The 18502-nt window shown below is 37.8% G+C and overlaps 1 protein-coding gene across 1 annotated transcript in view; it reads right to left on the bottom strand.

Annotated features, from left to right (window-relative positions):
• The window catches only part of RASGRF2 (Ras protein specific guanine nucleotide releasing factor 2), a 126077-nt gene that overhangs the window by 7954 nt on the left and 99621 nt on the right, over positions 1 to 18502 (bottom strand). Inside the window, exons 18-19 of the mRNA XM_005143766.2 lie at positions 14781 to 14887; positions 6057 to 6169 (exon numbers count right to left, since the gene is read on the bottom strand). Coding sequence (XP_005143823.1) covers positions 6057 to 6169; positions 14781 to 14887 — 220 coding nt within the window. The remainder of the gene's footprint in view (positions 1 to 6056; positions 6170 to 14780; positions 14888 to 18502) is intronic.

The raw sequence follows: 18502 nt of genomic DNA, 5'->3' as shown, positions 1-18502 counted from the left end.
TTTTCTCTGATTTTTAAACTACTGTGCTAAATGATATTTTGGGGAAATGTTTAAAAGAACCCAACATTTGAGAAGTGAAGAAAAGACAGCAACATGGGCATGCATATAAGAGTGATTCACTGGGAAGCATTCTTTTTTATTGGCACTACACTGTCCTATTCAATGTCTCACACAAAGAGCTGTGAGTGTGGACACAGACAACAATCCACTAACAGATTCTGCTTGTAGCAAGTACGTGGTTTGCATTCAGTAATACAAGTGAAGAAAGTTACGAGAGAAAGGAAGGGTAAAGAAAGATTTTACTGGATTGTTTAATGGCAACCCTGTCAGGGAGGATTGAATGGGATGACACTTACATTGTTATCCTTACAAATTAAGGAAGTAAATACATATGAAATCAGTTTCTAATTCTTAGCGTCAACAGCTAAGACTAGACCTCTGTCTCACTTAAACTGGTCATGTCTGATCAGTCCATATATTAAAATAATTTTCTAGTGGAAAACATGAACATCTGTCTCCTCATTCCTTTACAGTATATAAAATATTTTAAGTGTATTTTAAAAGCTGGTATAAGTTATAGAGCCTGAAATGTATTGTCTAGTGAGATCATACAAGGCAGAAAATCGGTCATTCATCTTCACATTCATTCTGACATCTGCGTATCTCTGGATTTCATTTACATTTATTCTCATGAATAAAAAGGAAGAGCTGTTTCTTGAACCACCTTTTTTTTTTTTCCCTCCAGGTAAGACTATTTATCAGTTATTCACTGCTGTACAGTCTGTACAGCTAGATTTCAGGAGTTCATAAATAAGACTTGTAAAATCTCAAGCAAAACATACTTCAGTAGGTTTGCCTACCTTTCAGAATGTATATTTAATAAGAAGCTTTTTTACCCTGCAGAGAAATCCTGCCAGTCCATTCAACAAGAATCACATCATGCAAGAAATACCAGCTGTTCTGCTGATGATTCAAAAAGGCATGAAACAACTTTCCTTGCCATTCACATTTTATAGAGTCTTTCCCAGAGCTGACCTTATAATCTCCATAATACAAACCAATGTTTTCTGCTTCTCTAATCTCTGCTAACAAAGGGACTGATTTCCCAAGAAATTTATATACACATATGGCCCCATACACTCAGTTTGTAAGGAGACATTTATACCCAATATCTTTCAAGGACACAGTCCATAGAATATACCCATACATAGGCTCAGAAAGCATGAACTTTCTTTCACAAGTGTTTGAACATTGAATTTAAGAAATTTTCCTGACTTCACTCTGAATTCCTCTGCTTTTCAGAGTCAAGAGAAGACTGTGAAAACTGAAATGCAGGGAAGCCAAGAATGAGGGTTGACTAGCAAACCAGAATTCTGATAGACTGCATGTTTCAATATGCTAAGGCCTTTTAAATCGCAAAGCCTGCATCAAGCATCTCTTCAGAACAACTAAAAAAGCCTATTTTATGACACTGATCAAACAATTTAGTGATTGGTGTTTTCATGAGGGGCACAACAACTGGCTCACCCCTCCTTCCCATTTTCATCCCATTCCAGAGAAGCCCTCTGAGTTTATGTTTCATCAAAGCTTCCAGTTACAACAAAGCTGTGCTTTTGTGTAGAAAACATTCTTTCAAAAATATTCAAGTTGATTCCTACTAAAAAAAAAGAAAAGCCCTTCAGTTTTAAGTGGGTAAGTTATGTTGGTTTTTTTTTCTTTTTAAGTAGTATTAGATAGAAGCCCTCCATCTAGAAGAAAACCAAACAGTGTATTTCCAAGGAGGTGGGTATGTGGTGATGATGGACTGAGCATTTCTCCAAACCAAAAATTGATATGTGAACCGAAAGAGTAACATGATATCTGGTGCACCTTTACACACTTCTATAACAAAGAAGATTCTAGAGTCCTTTAGGTCATCCAGGGTGAGATTCACATCCTCTGCAAGTCACTGCCTGTGTTTTGTCTGAGAAAGAAAGGTGTTTTCTATGATCCCTGGAGGAACAGTCAAGAGACCTAACTTTAGACAATTGGGGTGGACAGAATCTCCTTTATGATAGGCAGTTACCTTGGAAGAAGTGCTTCATTAGATATCTACAGTTTTGTCTCATGCTTAGGTGCTTCAGTTAGCCACCAAAGAATTTTTTCTAAGACAATGTAGAGAGGAAACCTCTTTCCCTTTACTGTCATTATAACTTATGAATGGTTCAAGGAACAAGAAATTATTTTATTCCATTGTCTTAACATTCAGAACATTGACTGTACTCTGCCATGTTAGTAAACAATACAAAATCTGTAATCTGATGCAGAACAAAGAAACCAATTATATGAGAGATATAATTGTGTAGAACATGGTGCCTCTTCACGTTTTCATACAGTATGAGAATGTTTGCTTAAAGCAGTAGGTTGTCCCTACTACAAGATTCAGGGACAAGTAACAGAACTCTCTCAGCTTAGGGAAAAGCATGTTCAGTGTTTGTTTTGACCTACTTCTACAAGGAATCGTGGCACCATGGGAGGAATCAGGCAAAAATGGCAGGGGAAGAACCATTTCCATGTCACCAAGTCTTCTTTTTGCACATGAAGCAGTATCTTTTTTTTTTGGCACAACTATAGAAAAAACTTTGCTCTTCTGGCAACAGAAACCTGGTTGCTAACTGGATTCATAAAACTGTATTGTCAGAGAGGATGTATGCATGCAGATGTTGTCTCTTCTGCTTCTGCTTGTTTCTCATTCTTCATGAAATCAGTTCTAGAATTGAGCAATGACCTTTTCTACCTGCCAGAAAACTTAAGCCCTCCTGATAAAAACTAGTACTCAGTTTTATATTTTGGATTACTAAAAAATTAAGATTTCAAAGAGCAGCCTGGAGGTGGTTCCACCTCTGAATTCACTAACAAGCTGAGAAACGGGAGGACCAAAGGGACTCCTGCTTGATGCCCATTACCTGAGACGATTCCTGAGGCAGACAAAAGTTTATGTTTACAGTCTCCATGGGACAGCAGGTCCAAGACTAGCAACTTGATCATTTTTTCTAAAGCTCCTTAATCTTCATATTTCAATAATGTGCAATAAAAATGAAGGCTTGTGGAATAATAAAGGAATATGTACATGTGTCAGTGCCACAGATGCACAGTTTCACAGTTACATTCAACTGCAGATTATTCCTTAAATCCTTCAATTTGCACTTCTTAGTTACTTATATAGCATTGTTCAGAGTATATATCTCTGGAAGTAACTACAGTATTTTTTTAAGTTTGGACAGCTTGACTAATTACCAGACAACCCATTTTCCTGAGATGATTTAGGAAGCAGAGCTACTCCTTTCAGCGAAAAGGAGAGATGTACATTTGTATATTTCACCCCAGCTGAATGATTTTTTTGTCCAAAATCAGAATTGCTCCAATACACTTTCTCACAAGGTCACTGAGGCAGCTCCTACTCATGGAGAATTAATTTCTTTACCAGCTGCTAACAAATATGACATTCCTGGTAAACAACTGCCTCCTGTGTGGCTGGTGAGTGAGTCCAAGCCTTCAGATTACAGTTTTGCTCAGCATACAACAGTTTGATTTATGCGACAATATTTTGAACTTGGAGACTATGTCCTGATGACTGCAGTTTAACAACAGCTTAAATTAAGAAAGTGTTATTTATGCAACAACTTCTATCTAAAAGCTTTTTCATGCAATAACTCTTACTTGAAGGTTTATCGGCAGTTTGCGTATATAATAAACATACGGATAGGACACAAGAGTAATTTTAGCTGCTATGAAACATGGTGCTACTGAAAATGGAACAGAGCTGTTTTTTGAACCCTTTGGACAGCAATACTATGTCATCAATGCTTGTTGGAGTTAGTGTTGAAATAATATAGAAATAATACTGAAATATAGTTGAAATATTATTGAATATTTCAGTTGAGTATTACTGAATATTGTAGTTGAAATGGTATTGAAATATTTTACAAAAAAGCTGTCCACATGCAGATAGGTTAGCAGCATTATCAGTCTTGAAAAGCAATAAAGGATTAGGAAGTGGGACATCCATGCTGCATTTAGTCAAAAGGTCTAGTCCTGTAAGCAGAGCCACCAGTGGTTCTTTTCCCAGTGCTACCTTGTGGAATGTAACAAAGTACTTATGACTCTGTCTGACCAAATCTACAGTCAAATATGTTGTTCAAAAAATCTGGCAGGATTAGGGTATGCAGCTGCAGACCCTGACAAAAGATGGCTTGGCTGAGGACTATATTTGAGGAAATCTTCATTCTCTACCTGTTTCCAACAGAAACTCACATTGATAAGTTAGACAGGTCATCTTATTCGTGCTTTACTTGTCTGCTTGTAAAGTGCCATAATCCTTTCCAGAAATACTGTCAGGATAATGACTATGAAACAAGGATTTTAAAAAGAGCAATCTTTTTCTATAAATTGTTTCAAATGAGTTAATTTTTAATTAACTTTTACTTGAATTTCTGTGCATTTCTTAATTTTTACTAAAATTTTATTTTTCAGTATTGTTTCATTTCACTTCTTCCCTTTGCTTTTCATTTGCCTCATTTCTCAATTTTTAAAAATGTAACTTTTTTTCAGATATTTTTGTTCTCACGTATTTCCTTCTCCTCCCCCCCCCCCAAAAAAAAAAAAAAAAAAAGAATATAGTGTGAAAATTCACAGTATGGTCAAAAATTCAGTCTGAATTTTTGAAAAATTCTAAAAACTGTTTAATATAAATATCTGATTAACTGTATTCACTATAGAGTATGCTCAGGTAGTAATAAGTGCTAGAAGAGAGGGCAACCAACACCTACAATTTCATAGAATAGCAGTAAAAGGATGCAAATGGGGGCAACTCATAGTTTACACATAATTACCAAGGTTCCATAAATTTATTCTATTACTCTGCAGAACAGCCAATCCAGGTTTATTTTCCCATATTTTTTAAGAAACTAAAGGTCTTAAGGTAATGTTCCCCCACTATGAGCTATCTGACAGAACCTTTGCTGCCACCCATATTAATAAAACCCATTATACTAACCCTTTTTGCTCTTCTTGCTTGCTGTTTTTTTCATCGAAATGCAAGAAAAACACCACTATTTTTACTTGGAAAAACAGCACATACAGTATTACTAAAATGAAGGTTTATTTTTATTTAAGTGAAAATTAAGTAGGATCCCATTGAGATTAAGTGCTTTTATTAAGAACTTATCTTTGTTTCTTATCCTTTGACTTTTCCCCCCATAATTGAATGCTTTTCCCCTGACTGTTTTTCATCTGAGTATCTGGTGGAGAAACCTGTCAAGTGATCTTAGAAAATTCAGACACACTGCATTTACTGCACCCTTAGTTTTTTTCCTTCAGAATACTTACATATATACTACAATGCATATCATAGATTCACCTGTGTTTTTAAATCATATCTTATTTAACAACTGATTAATTTTTAAATGTTTACTTCTCCTTAGTAATGTGGAACAATTTACATGAAAATCAGTGTCTCTAAAATATTTGCACTTAGTAGATGGAATTATTTTCACTGAAAAATACATACAAAGATTTGTCTTTTTGGCATGACTGGACACTCACCTCTGTAATATCAACCCTAAGTAACAAAATAAGATGTTCTATCCCTAATTTAAATAGCCCTAGATATGCAGAAGCTTAAAGGTCTTCTATTTCATGGCATTAATAAAACAAGAATTCTTCTCTGTAAGCTACACAAAGAACTGGACACGGTGTTAACACAAAGGAGAGTGCAAACATGGTCTTATTAGGATGTCACGACATCCTAACATACCAGGCTATCATCACCCTTTCATGAGCTTAGCAGACTGAACCCTTGGCTGCCAGCTGTTCTGCAGCAGAATTTTTTAAAACAGTAGTTTTATGACCAAATCTTAAAACACTCTCTGTTTTATAGCAAATAAAACACTTTACAGCTAATAAAATACTTTAAAATTAAATACTCTGGAGAAAAACCAAACCCTGTGTATTCAATGATACATGATCCCCTAACTATTTCACATGTTATAGTTAATGCTAAATTATTGGAAACTTACCTCAGTATATTTGCTGTAGCTTTTCTTTCTTGTGGCAAAAGGTCAGGGTCTCTCAAAACTTCTTCCAGCAAATTTAACACATTCATTTTCAGTTCATTGTTCAGCTCAAAATCCTACAACAGAAAACAATTTTACTCCCTTTTGTCTGAACAATATTGATCAAAAAACTGAAAGTGTATACTTCTGTGCATTTTGCCTTTTTTTTCTTTTTCCCTGTAAGTTTTGAAACTATTTAAAGAAAATGGGAAAGCTGTGGCAATGAACAGGCCGCAGAGGTATAAACCCTGAAAGGCTGTAATATTCCCCATTTTCCAGCCTTTATCTTGTGTGTAGAAATGGGGAAATCACTTAATCTTTGTCTTCTGCAGTAAGAACTACCATCTCACCAATACCCACAAAACACCTTGCTCTCTCTTGCTCTGTGATGACTATAAAAGCAGAAAAAAAAAGTTTAATTTCAATACTGAGACCACTGCCTAATGAAGCTAGTTACTGTGATTTATTTTGGTTTTGAGGTTTTTTTTTCACAGGTTTCCTGGGTTTCTCTGTTTTTTTGCCTCCCACTGCGGTATTTTTACCTGATATCATTTTGTAATGGTCTGCTTTTTGTTGCGTGTGGGGAAATATTAAACCTAATAAGCTTGATAAATCAGACTAGCGCTCTCTGGCAATGCACGTAAGAACTCTGGCATTTTAATTACTTTTGAGGCAGACTGATACATCACACAGGATTGCAGTTGAAAAGCACTAGACAAAACAAACACAGAATCATGGAATCCCAGACTGGTCTGTGTTGGAAGGGAACTTAAAGCTCATCCAGTTCCACCCCCCTGCTATAGGCAGGGACACCTTCCACTAGACCAGCTTGCTCCAAGCCCCGTCCAACCTGGCCTTGAGCACTGCCAGGGATGGGGCAGCCACAGCTTCTCTGGGCACCCTGTGCCAGGGCCTCACCACCCTCACAGGGAAGAACTTCTGCCTAAGAGCTCATCTCAATGTCCCCTCTGTCAGGTTAAAGCCATTCCACCTTGTACTGTCCCTATGGGCCCTTGTCAAAAGCCCCTCTCCAGATTTCTCGACAGCTCCTTTTAGATGCTAGAAAACTGTTATAAGGTCTCATAGAATCACTCCTGTGGGTCTCATAGAATCACTCTTTGCTAGAAAAAGCAAAGAACAGAACAACATACGAGCTTTAAGGTGACAACTTGCTGGCAAGTCTTGGAGTAGACTCCAAAATTGCTTCTATTTGGCTCAAAGCTAGCACTTCAATAAGTAAACTAAATCCAAACCTTCAGTAATCTAGTGCATTACAGACCTTCCTTCATAACCCACAGTTACGTTAAAGCAGGACAACATTCATGGTGAGCTTCTGCTTGTTTCCATGGGAACACAAGCCATGAAATTACTGAAAATGGGAAATACTTGGCTCCTCTGTGTAAGAGCTGTGTATTTCATTTTCCCAAAGAATCAGCTACAATGCTTCTGTTGCGACAGGCTCCTGTATTGACAGGATCCCTGGAGATGCTTGCCTCTGGGGAGAACCACCCCTGTTGAAGACATCCTCACACCACAGGCTTCAATGGAGGGGATGTGTGAGCATCAGAGTGCATCCTAAGTCACAAAGTGATGCTTTTTTCAGAAAAGTGAATGCTTAAGAGGAGAAGAATCTATGCTCATTAAAGAAAGTGGTGTCACAGCCATACTATGTATGGCCTCCTTTGTAACTACAGTGCACCAAAGTCAGCATGATTACATTTTAAGTAGACTCATAACCAGCCTGTTGACCTCTCTCATGCACAGCATTAGACAGCAACATTCTCTTTATATGTACAAGCACATTTCCTTGCTAGAAGAAGCTAGGAAAGCTGTGCTGCAGTATGAGAAATTCTTCAGAAGCAAATTATTCCAGCAGAGATAAAAAAAAATTAAGAAAGAGGGAATGATGGATTTGAAGTCACTGGCCAAAAGAAAAGAGACTGCAGCAGAGGCAGCAGAAAGCAAGAAAAAGAATATTTAGCTATGCTGGTGAGGTACAACTAGAAATATGTAAATTTGCTATTGGTGGTTTATACAATATAATAGAATGTAATTTTCAAGTTTTGCCATGGGCCCAGGGAAAATCCAAAAGATTTTCCTCCCCTCTTTCTTTAAATCTTCCTAAGTGAGAGCAAACATTCTTCATTTAAAGAATGTGAGGAAACATTGAATAACACAGAGAAATAAAAGGAAGCTAAATCCTGAGAACCTAATTTATGTTTGAGTTTGTAAGTTATAAGAACTACAGAAAACACTGGTGGGAGGGAAGGAAGGGCAGGAGGGGAGAGAGATTACTGGAAGACTCTTCACAAGGAATCTGGAATATTTTTAAATAGCTAGGGTTTGCCCTATGACTCTACTATCTCTGCTGTCTTGCCAAAGTGTAAACAGATAATTATTTCAATGGCATCAGTGGAGTGGATTTTAATCTCATACACAGCAGATCAAACTCCATCAGAGTTAACTGAATTTACTCCAGTGTTGCAGTCCCCTACAACAATATTTAATTTTCCAGCATAAAAGCACACTTCAGCCGTCACATCCAATTGTGCTGAGGAAAATGTTCATAAATTCACTGGCCACAAAACATTTACAGAAGAAGAAGGCAGAGAGAAAAGATATTATAACTGGCTACCAGGAAAATTCATCCCTGGAGTCAAAGTAAGTCTGGCTTTCTTCAAGAAGCAAGCAAATAATAACAGCTTTGTCTTTCAGAGTTTCAAGTGCAAAGAGACAGTCATCATTTTGGGACAAGTCCAAGTCCTGATTCTATAGTATCAGCATTAGCTTGTAATTCCTGATGGAATATAAAGAGGTTAAAAGTACAAGCTACATTAACAGCACAACTGAATAACGCTTGGCACATACAATACAAACTTCTTCTTATCCAAGCACTGCGTAACTCTGTAGTTAAGAATCTAGCAATTATGTATCATCAGATTCAAGTGTTCTGGGCAGATAAGAAATGTGACATCTCTGCCTTTAAGACCTGGGATGTAGTACATTCATGAGCTTTTCCGAAAGACCTCAGTGAAGAAGGACCTGTCAGGCTCCAGCAGAAGTGGATGCAGAGTACTCCTAATTAGTCTGACTGCAAGCTTGGCTACTGTTCTGGGGGTAAATCACATTCCCTGAAGGGCCATGGTATAGCAAACCGTTACACTTCTGCAATGTCCAGACAGCAGCAATTAAGTGTATTACTACTCAAAGTATAACTGTATTCTGCAAAGGGCATACATTTGTGCAAACTGGATTTCTTCGATAAGTTACCAAAGACGCACTGGAAGGTTCACTCACTGTTCCCTTGCTCTGCCTCTCTGGGGAAACCTGTCTGTTTCTTCAGTTCACAATTTGTATCATGATGTCTGTTTATTCCAGAAAGGACTCCAGAAATTATTTTGCTGTTTCAAGGCAGAGGCCACAGATGCTAGGGATTTATTTGAAATGTAGTTAAAATACAGCACATCTTGCTATCATATAGCAAGTGTGGCATAATTTGTTCACATTTCTACAATAAACACAGTAACTTTGCCAGGCATCATATTCATAGAAACATAGAATCATAGTGTGGCTTAGGTTGGAAGGGAGCTTAAAGCTCATCCAGTTCCAACCCCCTGCCATGGGCAGCAACACCTTCTACTAGACCAGGTTGCTCCATTCAGCCTGGCATTTTCACTGCTTTATGCCTTTAAGCAAGAGCCAACTGAAACCCATGTAAAGGAATTTTTATCTGTTTTTATTCCAATGTACAAAATGGAATTGGCCAATTCATATGTACTAAAACTATTTTTAACTAACTGAAATCGTGTTTGCTTGGACAACTCTCAGTATGCAGGTGTCCTACAAAATCCCCAAGTGCTACCAATAACTACATCTGCAAAAACTTCTGTTGAAAACCCAAGACAGCTTTGTCAGCATGAACAAGAAAATAACTGGTAGTAGATTATTTCTCATCTGAAACAAGACAGACATCGAGATCATGACTAGTACTCTCAAATTCAACCCATGGTCTCCCCAAATCTTGTGGCAACTCCGTAACTCACTGATGCTGTATGGCAGCCATCTAGTTTGTAAGAGAGTTAAGATTTGCCAATTCATTCCAGCTGAGATCTTCAAAGAAGCCAAAAGGAACAAGCACCCATCTGGCACTCAAAACTGAGAAGTATGGAGAAGCCAGCTTCTCTTTCTTTATCAGCATATGTGAAAGCTTTCTCCTTGGACAAGCTTCTTTTCAATCTGCTTGCCTCAGAAGAAGAAAGTTCAATTTGGTAACACAAAGTGTTTAGATAAAAGACAAGAAAGTATTATTAAGCAAAGAAAAGGAGGCTGCAAGACCTCACTAGGCTAATGAAAATCAGAGACTTTCCCCTTTTGGCTTCTTTTCCCTTCCTATTTTTCCATCTCTGCAGGAGTCACTGTGAGTTTTATCCTCGCTAACCATTTCTGTTCCCATCAACACTCCTGTCTTCACAATGACTGTCTGCCTCGTCATTTGTGTTTTCATTGTTTACAACAGGAAGGTCTTACGCTGTTCAGCTCAATTACATTTTAAAATGAATTGTAAACATCCTGATAATATTTTTGTTCGGACAAAAAAAGAGCTTTGTTGGCTCGCAGGTGGCTGAATAAAAGAGACAAAATAGGGAGAAAAAAAGGAGGGATATGGAATTAGAAGAACAAAACATGCAAATAAAAAACCTGGAAAACTTAAAAGAGCCATCTTTTACACTATGTGGGTTTTGGCTGATGAGCAACACAGGTTTGATTCCTCTTGCTCAGCTGCGTAAAAACAAAAAGTATGTAGTATGTATCATATTCTGCGAGGATGGTTATTTTTTTTTCCCCAGTTTTCAGCTGTGCACTTGGGAGCACCTGGAGATATTATTTAGCTCATTCTGCCCTCCTGAAAGGGCTGCAGATCTGGCATTATCACTATATATTTACTTGGAATTTAAGTGATGCTCCCACAGAGTATGACTCCAGTTTTAAAAATAATGAATCATTTTTCTAAGCGTTGTTTGGTATGATTTTAAGATAACAAAACCATGTTATGAGGGCACATCCTCGCTGACAGGCTGAATTGTTAATTTTAATGATTCTGGGTCTTAGCCACAGACAAGTTTACATGTTATACTGTTCACACTCAGTAAATTTTAAAAAACGTGTGCTGTAAAAAAAAACAACCCAGCCCTAAACCATATATAACTGTGGTTTTGACACAATTGCAAGATACTGGAGGAAGCTAATTAATTCCATAACCTAGCAGAGGAAAGACTCTACAAACCCTGGCCAAGGATTTGCTAGAGAAAAGTGAGTAAACACAAGGCTCTGAACCATTTATTTGGACCATTCCTCTGCCCCTCAGTTCATGCACTGACACTGGCCCATGTTATTATACACTTGAGAGCAGCACACTGAAGCAAGGGAAAGGGATCTAGAGGGGGTGATGGAGGGCAGAGAATAACTAAGTGGGATGATATATGTAAAAGCACTTTTTAAACAGGTTAGGCTTTCTATGTCGCGTACCTTTCTGAACATGGCACACTCTCATGGGACTGTGCTCTGGGCACTACAGCACAATAAATCTGTAAAATTATTCAGGCAGAGAAATAACTTGCCTGTCCCTGGTGGATTCAAAAGGACCAACACAGAGTTCACTATGATGCAGAATTACTCACATGCTGCAGTGTTAAGCAGCATGTCTGCAGTAGCACCTCACATCGTATAAAGAGAACTAAAGAATCCCCATCTAATGTCTTAGTTTCTCTTTATATCTAATAATGAAATGGCATTTTGGCTGAAAAAAATGTGTTCAGTAGGTCACCTTCTACAGTAGTGCATGGTAGCAATGACCACATGGATCACAGGCACACCACAAGGAGCACAGCCTGTCACACAGTGGGAGAAGCTGCTCCCCCAGAAGGCAGAAATTGCTTATTCGGTTCTGGAAGTTTTTACAGCAAAAGCAAATTCAAGGTAAGTAGAGAGAAAACAGTATCAGCAAAGCATATAGAATTGTATATTTATTTTTCCAAAGAACACCTTATTTTGGGTTTGTGGGGTTTTTGTTTCAGGATTTTTTTTGTTTGTTTTGTTGTTGGTTGGTTGCTTTTTGTTTTGGTTTGGTTTTGGGTTTTTTTGTTCAGGGAACAAAACCTGCCCTTGGCTGCTGATGAAGATGAAGAGTGTCTCAAATATACCAGTCATAGACCCACTGAACCATAGAATGGTTTGGATCGGAAGGGACCTTAAAGCTCATCTGGTTCCAACCCCCTGCTTTAGGCAGGGACACTTTCCTTTAGGCCAAGTTGCTAAGTGGCCAGAGAATGATCCAAATGTCTTAAAATGTAGTAAAGTTTTGGGCAGTTCTGTTTATCTCATTGAATTTTTGATACTTACATTATTTTGACACTTTGGAAATCTAATAAGCATTTCTTCACCAGACACTTGTAGCTAAGGATTCTCTGGCTTGCAGTTTGTGTTGTTACTATAAAATGAGGCTCTGAGCTACTGCTCTCCCAGAACTATGTATCTTTACTTCCAATATTTAGTAATATTTAGCTGGACAGCAATTCTTTACTTCCTTAAAGCAGTCCCATATTTTTTGGTAGAACCTAGTCAGTCATATATGTTTGCTTAGGTCTTCTGTCCTTTATCTTTCCTTAGTCGCACATGTAAACAATACAAAAAGCTGATTACATGCTCTGTTGCTGTAGTGTTTGCTATTTTCTGTGCCAAAGCCCTTGCATTTTAAAATATTTGCTATGTTGGAATACTGGATTAAGATTGCTAGGGAACCAAAATCTGACACCCTTGCCATGGAAAAAATAAAAGGCAATGAGAGACTTGGGAGTCCAGGTGTTAGCTTCCACTTTGAAGATGTTGAACTACTACTCATTATCTTTGTTCTCTTAATATTTTTAAAAGACTACTAATTGTAAACATTATGCAAAAGTAGGTTCAAAAGCATCCAGGACAATATTATATCTTTGCATATCATGGGTACTTTTGAAATGGAAAAAGAGAACACTTGTATTTTTAAGGAGAGAAAGTGTATTTTTGTTAAATTGCTACAATGACAGAGTGTGCTTGCACTCTTCACAGTTACTCTTGTGTTTATGATAAAGAATCATCACATCTCAGTCAGGGTCACCTCTGAAATGTAATGGTCCACCTAAGTAGCTGTAGACAGTTGCTTAATATAGACAAATTCTGATGACTCCTAACGTTTTCACAATCACATTAATTAACTATCTTTTAATTAGTATAGAATCTCAACTCCTAGCAATTACTTAATATGAGCTGTGGCAGGGATATGTTAAGCATGTACTGCACACTGTCATAACACAGAATAATAATAGCAGACTTATGTTCCCATTACAGCTCAAGATTTTACCATGCAATGATTTTCAATTAAAAAGGTCAAAGAAAACTTGGTATACGTTGGCTGTTTCCAATAACTCTAAAAGTTTAATCATTCCCATTATAGCAAGAGAGGCATTATTAATCTCTGCTGGACTGTTCAGCTTTTCAAACACAACCAATTTCACAACCACAACACAAATTTTCACATTTATGAATTTCTTACTGACTTCATTACCTAGCAAAGGTAACCTCTACGACAATTACACCCATTATAGGGAAAAAGGAGATTGTGTTTGACAGAGGACAGTTTGACATTGCTGCAGTTAGCTGTGCAATAAAACCTTTTTAGACCAAGTGTTCTTGATTATTATAATGTAGTGTCAAGTTAGTATAATTGCCATGAAGTTCCCATCTGTCTAAGGAATACAAAATTCTTTAATTTGCTTCCAGTGTGCTTTCTCTCTCCCTCCCTCCTTTTTTCTTTTCTTTCCTCCTTCCTTCCTCCCTCTCTCTGTCTGTCCCTCCTTCTCTCCTTTCCTCCCTTCCTCTTCTTCCTCTCCCCTTCCTTCCTCCCTCTCTCTGTCCCTCCCTCCTTCTCTCCTTTCCTCCCTTCCTCTGCTTCTTCCTCTCCCTTTCCTTCCTCCCTTCCCAGGTTCCTTCCCATCTCACTCACTTCCTCCTTTCCTCCCTCCTTTTGACCTTCCTCCCTCCCTTCCTCCTTCTGACCTTCCAACCTTCCTCTCACCTGCACCTTAAAGGACATTTCTATCTATGAAATTCTGCTAGCTGCTCAGATTTCTTTTCCACCCTCCTCTGCCAATACAGCTTTATGACTATATATCAGACCCACAGTCCTGTCATGGTTATAGGGAGATCAACATGAAGGTCTGGTGACTCTTCCCATATTTCACAACAAATAAATAAATACCTGTATGCAAACACCAGTATTTTAACATGGTCAAATTAACTGAACTAAGCTGCCAATAACATGAACACTAACAATCTGAAAGATGAGTTCAACCTGTCCAATATGTATTTCAACACACATTATAACAGTAAAGCATTCACATGGAGTGTTCCCAGGAATAATGTTGTAACTGGATATTTGCAAAGGCTAGATGTTTAACCAGCCTGGCTTAGCATCCTTAAGCACTCTCACTTGCTTAACAGCATGGTTTTAGAAGCTAAATTCTCCATATCACCTTCAGATCACTCACTTTTCAGACTGTTTGACCTCCACAACACTATATAGCAGCTTAAAATATTTAGTAGAGAGAATATAAATGTATTACAGCTTGAAAGGAGAAGAGTGCAACAAAATACCTGAGAATGCTTGGAGACCCAGTGGCGCAAGACATTTAGGACACGATTTGTGGCCGCTCTGCGTATTATAAACTCTTTGTCGCATGTGCGTTCAGAATTGTTAAATCCTGTGTGGAAAAAGCACACATTAAAGTTAATGGAGGAAGAAAAAATTCAAATACAGTATGAACAACACTGGTAAACTGGAAGTTCACAGAACATTTGTGTGCAATAAAAGGAACGATGCCTATATAGACTTACAAATATGACCATTCCAACTGCTGCAAATCTGCAATATCTGTAAAATACAGCTTTGCACATCGTAACTAACACAGACACATCTCTGGGTCAGCATTCAGTTTTAGAAACACGAAGAATATTTGTTTGCATCATTAACATCAAGGTCTCCCTTCAGTATAGAAGACAGTAACAGTAAAAACCAGGACAAACCCCAAAAATGTACAGAGTCTGTCATCAAGCAGATGTCATCAAGATGAAGGAAAGCAGATAGGATATAGGAAGTGGAAAGAGGTAAATTTCAGAAAGTAGAGAAATAGGGGAGTGTAGCAGTTTAAACAGACAAGAGAAGAATGTCAACGCACAAGATGCTCCTTGTAGCAGCAGTATTATACAGTCAACAGACACTGTTCAAATAAGCTTTTTTTTTTAGCACTGGGTGACAACAAAGTGAGAAGGTATGCAGAGAACACATTTACAACCCCAGCTGCCTGAAAACAGAGCTGCCAACTGCAACATTTCCCTACACATTTTGTAATTTTTTTTACTCCACAATATTAACTTGTAGTTTTAAAAACAAGCAAGAAAGTTTTTTCCTACATTCACATTATTGCTTCTTTCTCCTCTCATTCTACTCTAGCTCTATCATAGATACCATCTGTATCATAAAGCAATTATTACATTATTTTAAGAATAATAAAATTATTTTATAAAATCACCAATTAAAAAAATGTTAACTGAAAATACACTTTAGAAGTCTGCAATTTTCGAAGTTTCTGTTAGATTTGATCTTACATTGTGCTGCTTTCCATTTCATTCAGTGCATAGTCCAAGGAACAGCTGGAAACACCCTTCTATTTTACCAGTACTTTACCATTTTTTGGCCTAAAAGCTGTTCAAAAACCTGTGTATTATTATAGCTAAGAAAAGCAGACAGAATTTCTATTTATTCTGTGAAAAAGTCACTGGAGGTATTTTTAGACTCTAGTAGTAGTTTTGCTCTATTTTTGTTAAAGGTAATCCAAAAAAAACCAAATTGTTTCACTATATTTTTTGAATGATCATCAGGAAATCGAAAGTTTAACTGTATTTTTACATTTTTTACTGCAGATTGGATCCCAAACCCCAAATATATTTTCTAACTTCTGTTTCATGGAAGCTTTTTAACCTGTGGCATATTACATTGTCAGTATCTAAAATTCAGTATCAAAGGAAGTTTCATATTAAAACATCTTCTGGAGTTTCACTGTCCATAAACAGCAAGGTAAACAAAACCTCTGCGGCCTTACTCAGTAAAAGTTAACATAGGCAACATTTTGTTGTTAATTTTCTACACGTTCAACAGTTAACCTCTCACAGAAGCAATTAGGCATACACATTATAAACTGTTCAATTAGCCACTTAACTGCAGCAATGAAAGTCACAATGAAAATTACATATTAAAGCAGTCGAGTTTTTATCAAAGGAACATTAAGGAAAAAGAGTTTCAGTAAGCTGGAAGAAAAATAGGAAAAAACCTACAGTTTTCAGTTAGCTGCAAAAAAGAGTAAAAAGAGCAAGAAAGGAAAAAGGAAAACCTCCAGGGATCACTTCAGCAAACATCTATGGTCCTCAGAATTTCATACATTTTTAAGCAGTAATTAGCTTATTGTGGAGAACAATCAGTAAACACTCAGATCCACATTGTCAGTATGTAATCTTGATGTCTCGAACCTGTAAATGGAGATCTCCACTTTTGAAAGGAAAGAATCATAGAATACCAGGTTGGAAAGGATCATCTGGTCCAACTGTTTTTAGCAAAAACGTCTAGACAAGATGGCAGTTCTCTGTCCAGCTGAATCTTAAAAATATCCAACACTGGGGAACCCACTACGTCACTGGGGATATTATTCCAATGGCTGATTGTTCTCCCTATGAAGATTTTTCCTCTTGTGTCCAACCTGAATCTTCCCAGGAGTAACTTGCGCCGATCACCTCTCCTCTTTTCCATGTGACTCTGTAAAAAAGTCTCCAACTTCTTTGTAGCCACCCTTTAAATACTGAAACATGGTGATAAATTCTCCCCTGAGCCTCCTTTTGTCAAGGCTGAACAAAACAATTTCTCTCAACCTTTCCTAATATGGCTCCCTGGTCCTTCTGTAATTTTTGTGGCCTTTTCTCTGGACCCTCTCCATCTCATCCACAGCTATTTGGAAAGAAGGGACTAAAACTGAGCCTGGTATTCCAGGTGTGGCCTGGAAAGCATCGAGTAGAGTGGGATAATGACATCTTTATCTCTGCTGCTGATGCCCTTGTTGATATTCCCCATCATTCTATCAGCTTTCTTTGCCACAGCTGCACACTGTTCACTTCTGTTAAACAACCAGCTTCTGTTAAACAACCAGGAGCTCCAGGTCTTTTTCCACAGAGCTGTTCTCAGCCAGGCAGATCCCAGCCTTTGCTGCAGTCCTGAAGTATGTTTTCCCAGGTGCCAAGACTTTACACTTGTCCTTGCTGAACAAGAACTTGGGTTCTTACTACCCCACTCTTCCAGCACATCCAGGTCATTCTGCAGGGTGGATCTCTGTCCACTTTCCCACTCAGTTTGGTACTGTCGGCAGACTTTGTCAGGTTACACTTGATCCCATCTTCCATATAACTTACTAAGATACTGAACAGCAGTGAGCCAAATATTGATCCTTGGGGGACACCAGTAGTGATAGGCCAGTTTGGAATGGAGCTATTTGCCATCATCCTCTGCTGCAGCATAACAGGCAGTTCCTCACCTACCTCATCAACCACATATTTAGATCATAACATTTCTCTAGAAGGAGGCTGAACACAGACACACAGGTGAATTTAACTCCAAGTGGGTGATTCATTGTATATCTTCAGGTACAAGACTTCAAATAAATAACTGAATTTGTGAAATATATATTTTTTTTTCAAAATAAAACTGCAAATCTTCTAACTTCATTTTGACCTTGTTTTAAAATACCAAACAATTCAGACAGCCAGGATGTGTTTTCTTCTTTCTTCACAAAAAACCCTCATATAACTTATTATTTTTTATAGGAACAAAAAAGAATCCAAAAGTCCTGAAGAAACACTCACTGTCCAAGACTTAAATCTGCAGGTTGATTCTGAAGAAAATCATGCCTATGAGATTTTCTCGTAGAAATGGATTGGATTTGAATATCCTATATTCTCTGTATACCGGCTTAGTGTCTTTCCATTTGGATGTCTGGATTTACCTCAAGGTTTTTCCTCAGGACTTATTTTCAGTAACATCAGACCTCAGGCAGGCTCCAGACTGAGTGGCTCTGACAGCAGCTCAGCAGGGTTAGGCCTTAAACCAGAGCCAGTAAAGCTAGGGAATAGCACATGGAGTCCTTGGACCTTCTTGAGGCAACTGAGGCTGAAGCAGGACAAAGGTAATGGGACTTGTAATGTTCAGAAAAAAAATGCGTCTCTCTCTGTTCCTCTTTTACAATCCACCATGCTATTTCCAAGTAAATCATAGAACC

The sequence above is a fragment of the Melopsittacus undulatus genome, chromosome Z (genome assembly GCF_012275295.1).
Source record: "Melopsittacus undulatus isolate bMelUnd1 chromosome Z, bMelUnd1.mat.Z, whole genome shotgun sequence".
NCBI classification, from domain to species: Eukaryota; Metazoa; Chordata; class Aves; order Psittaciformes; family Psittaculidae; genus Melopsittacus; species Melopsittacus undulatus.
This window is presented reverse-complemented; position numbering and strand designations above follow the sequence as displayed.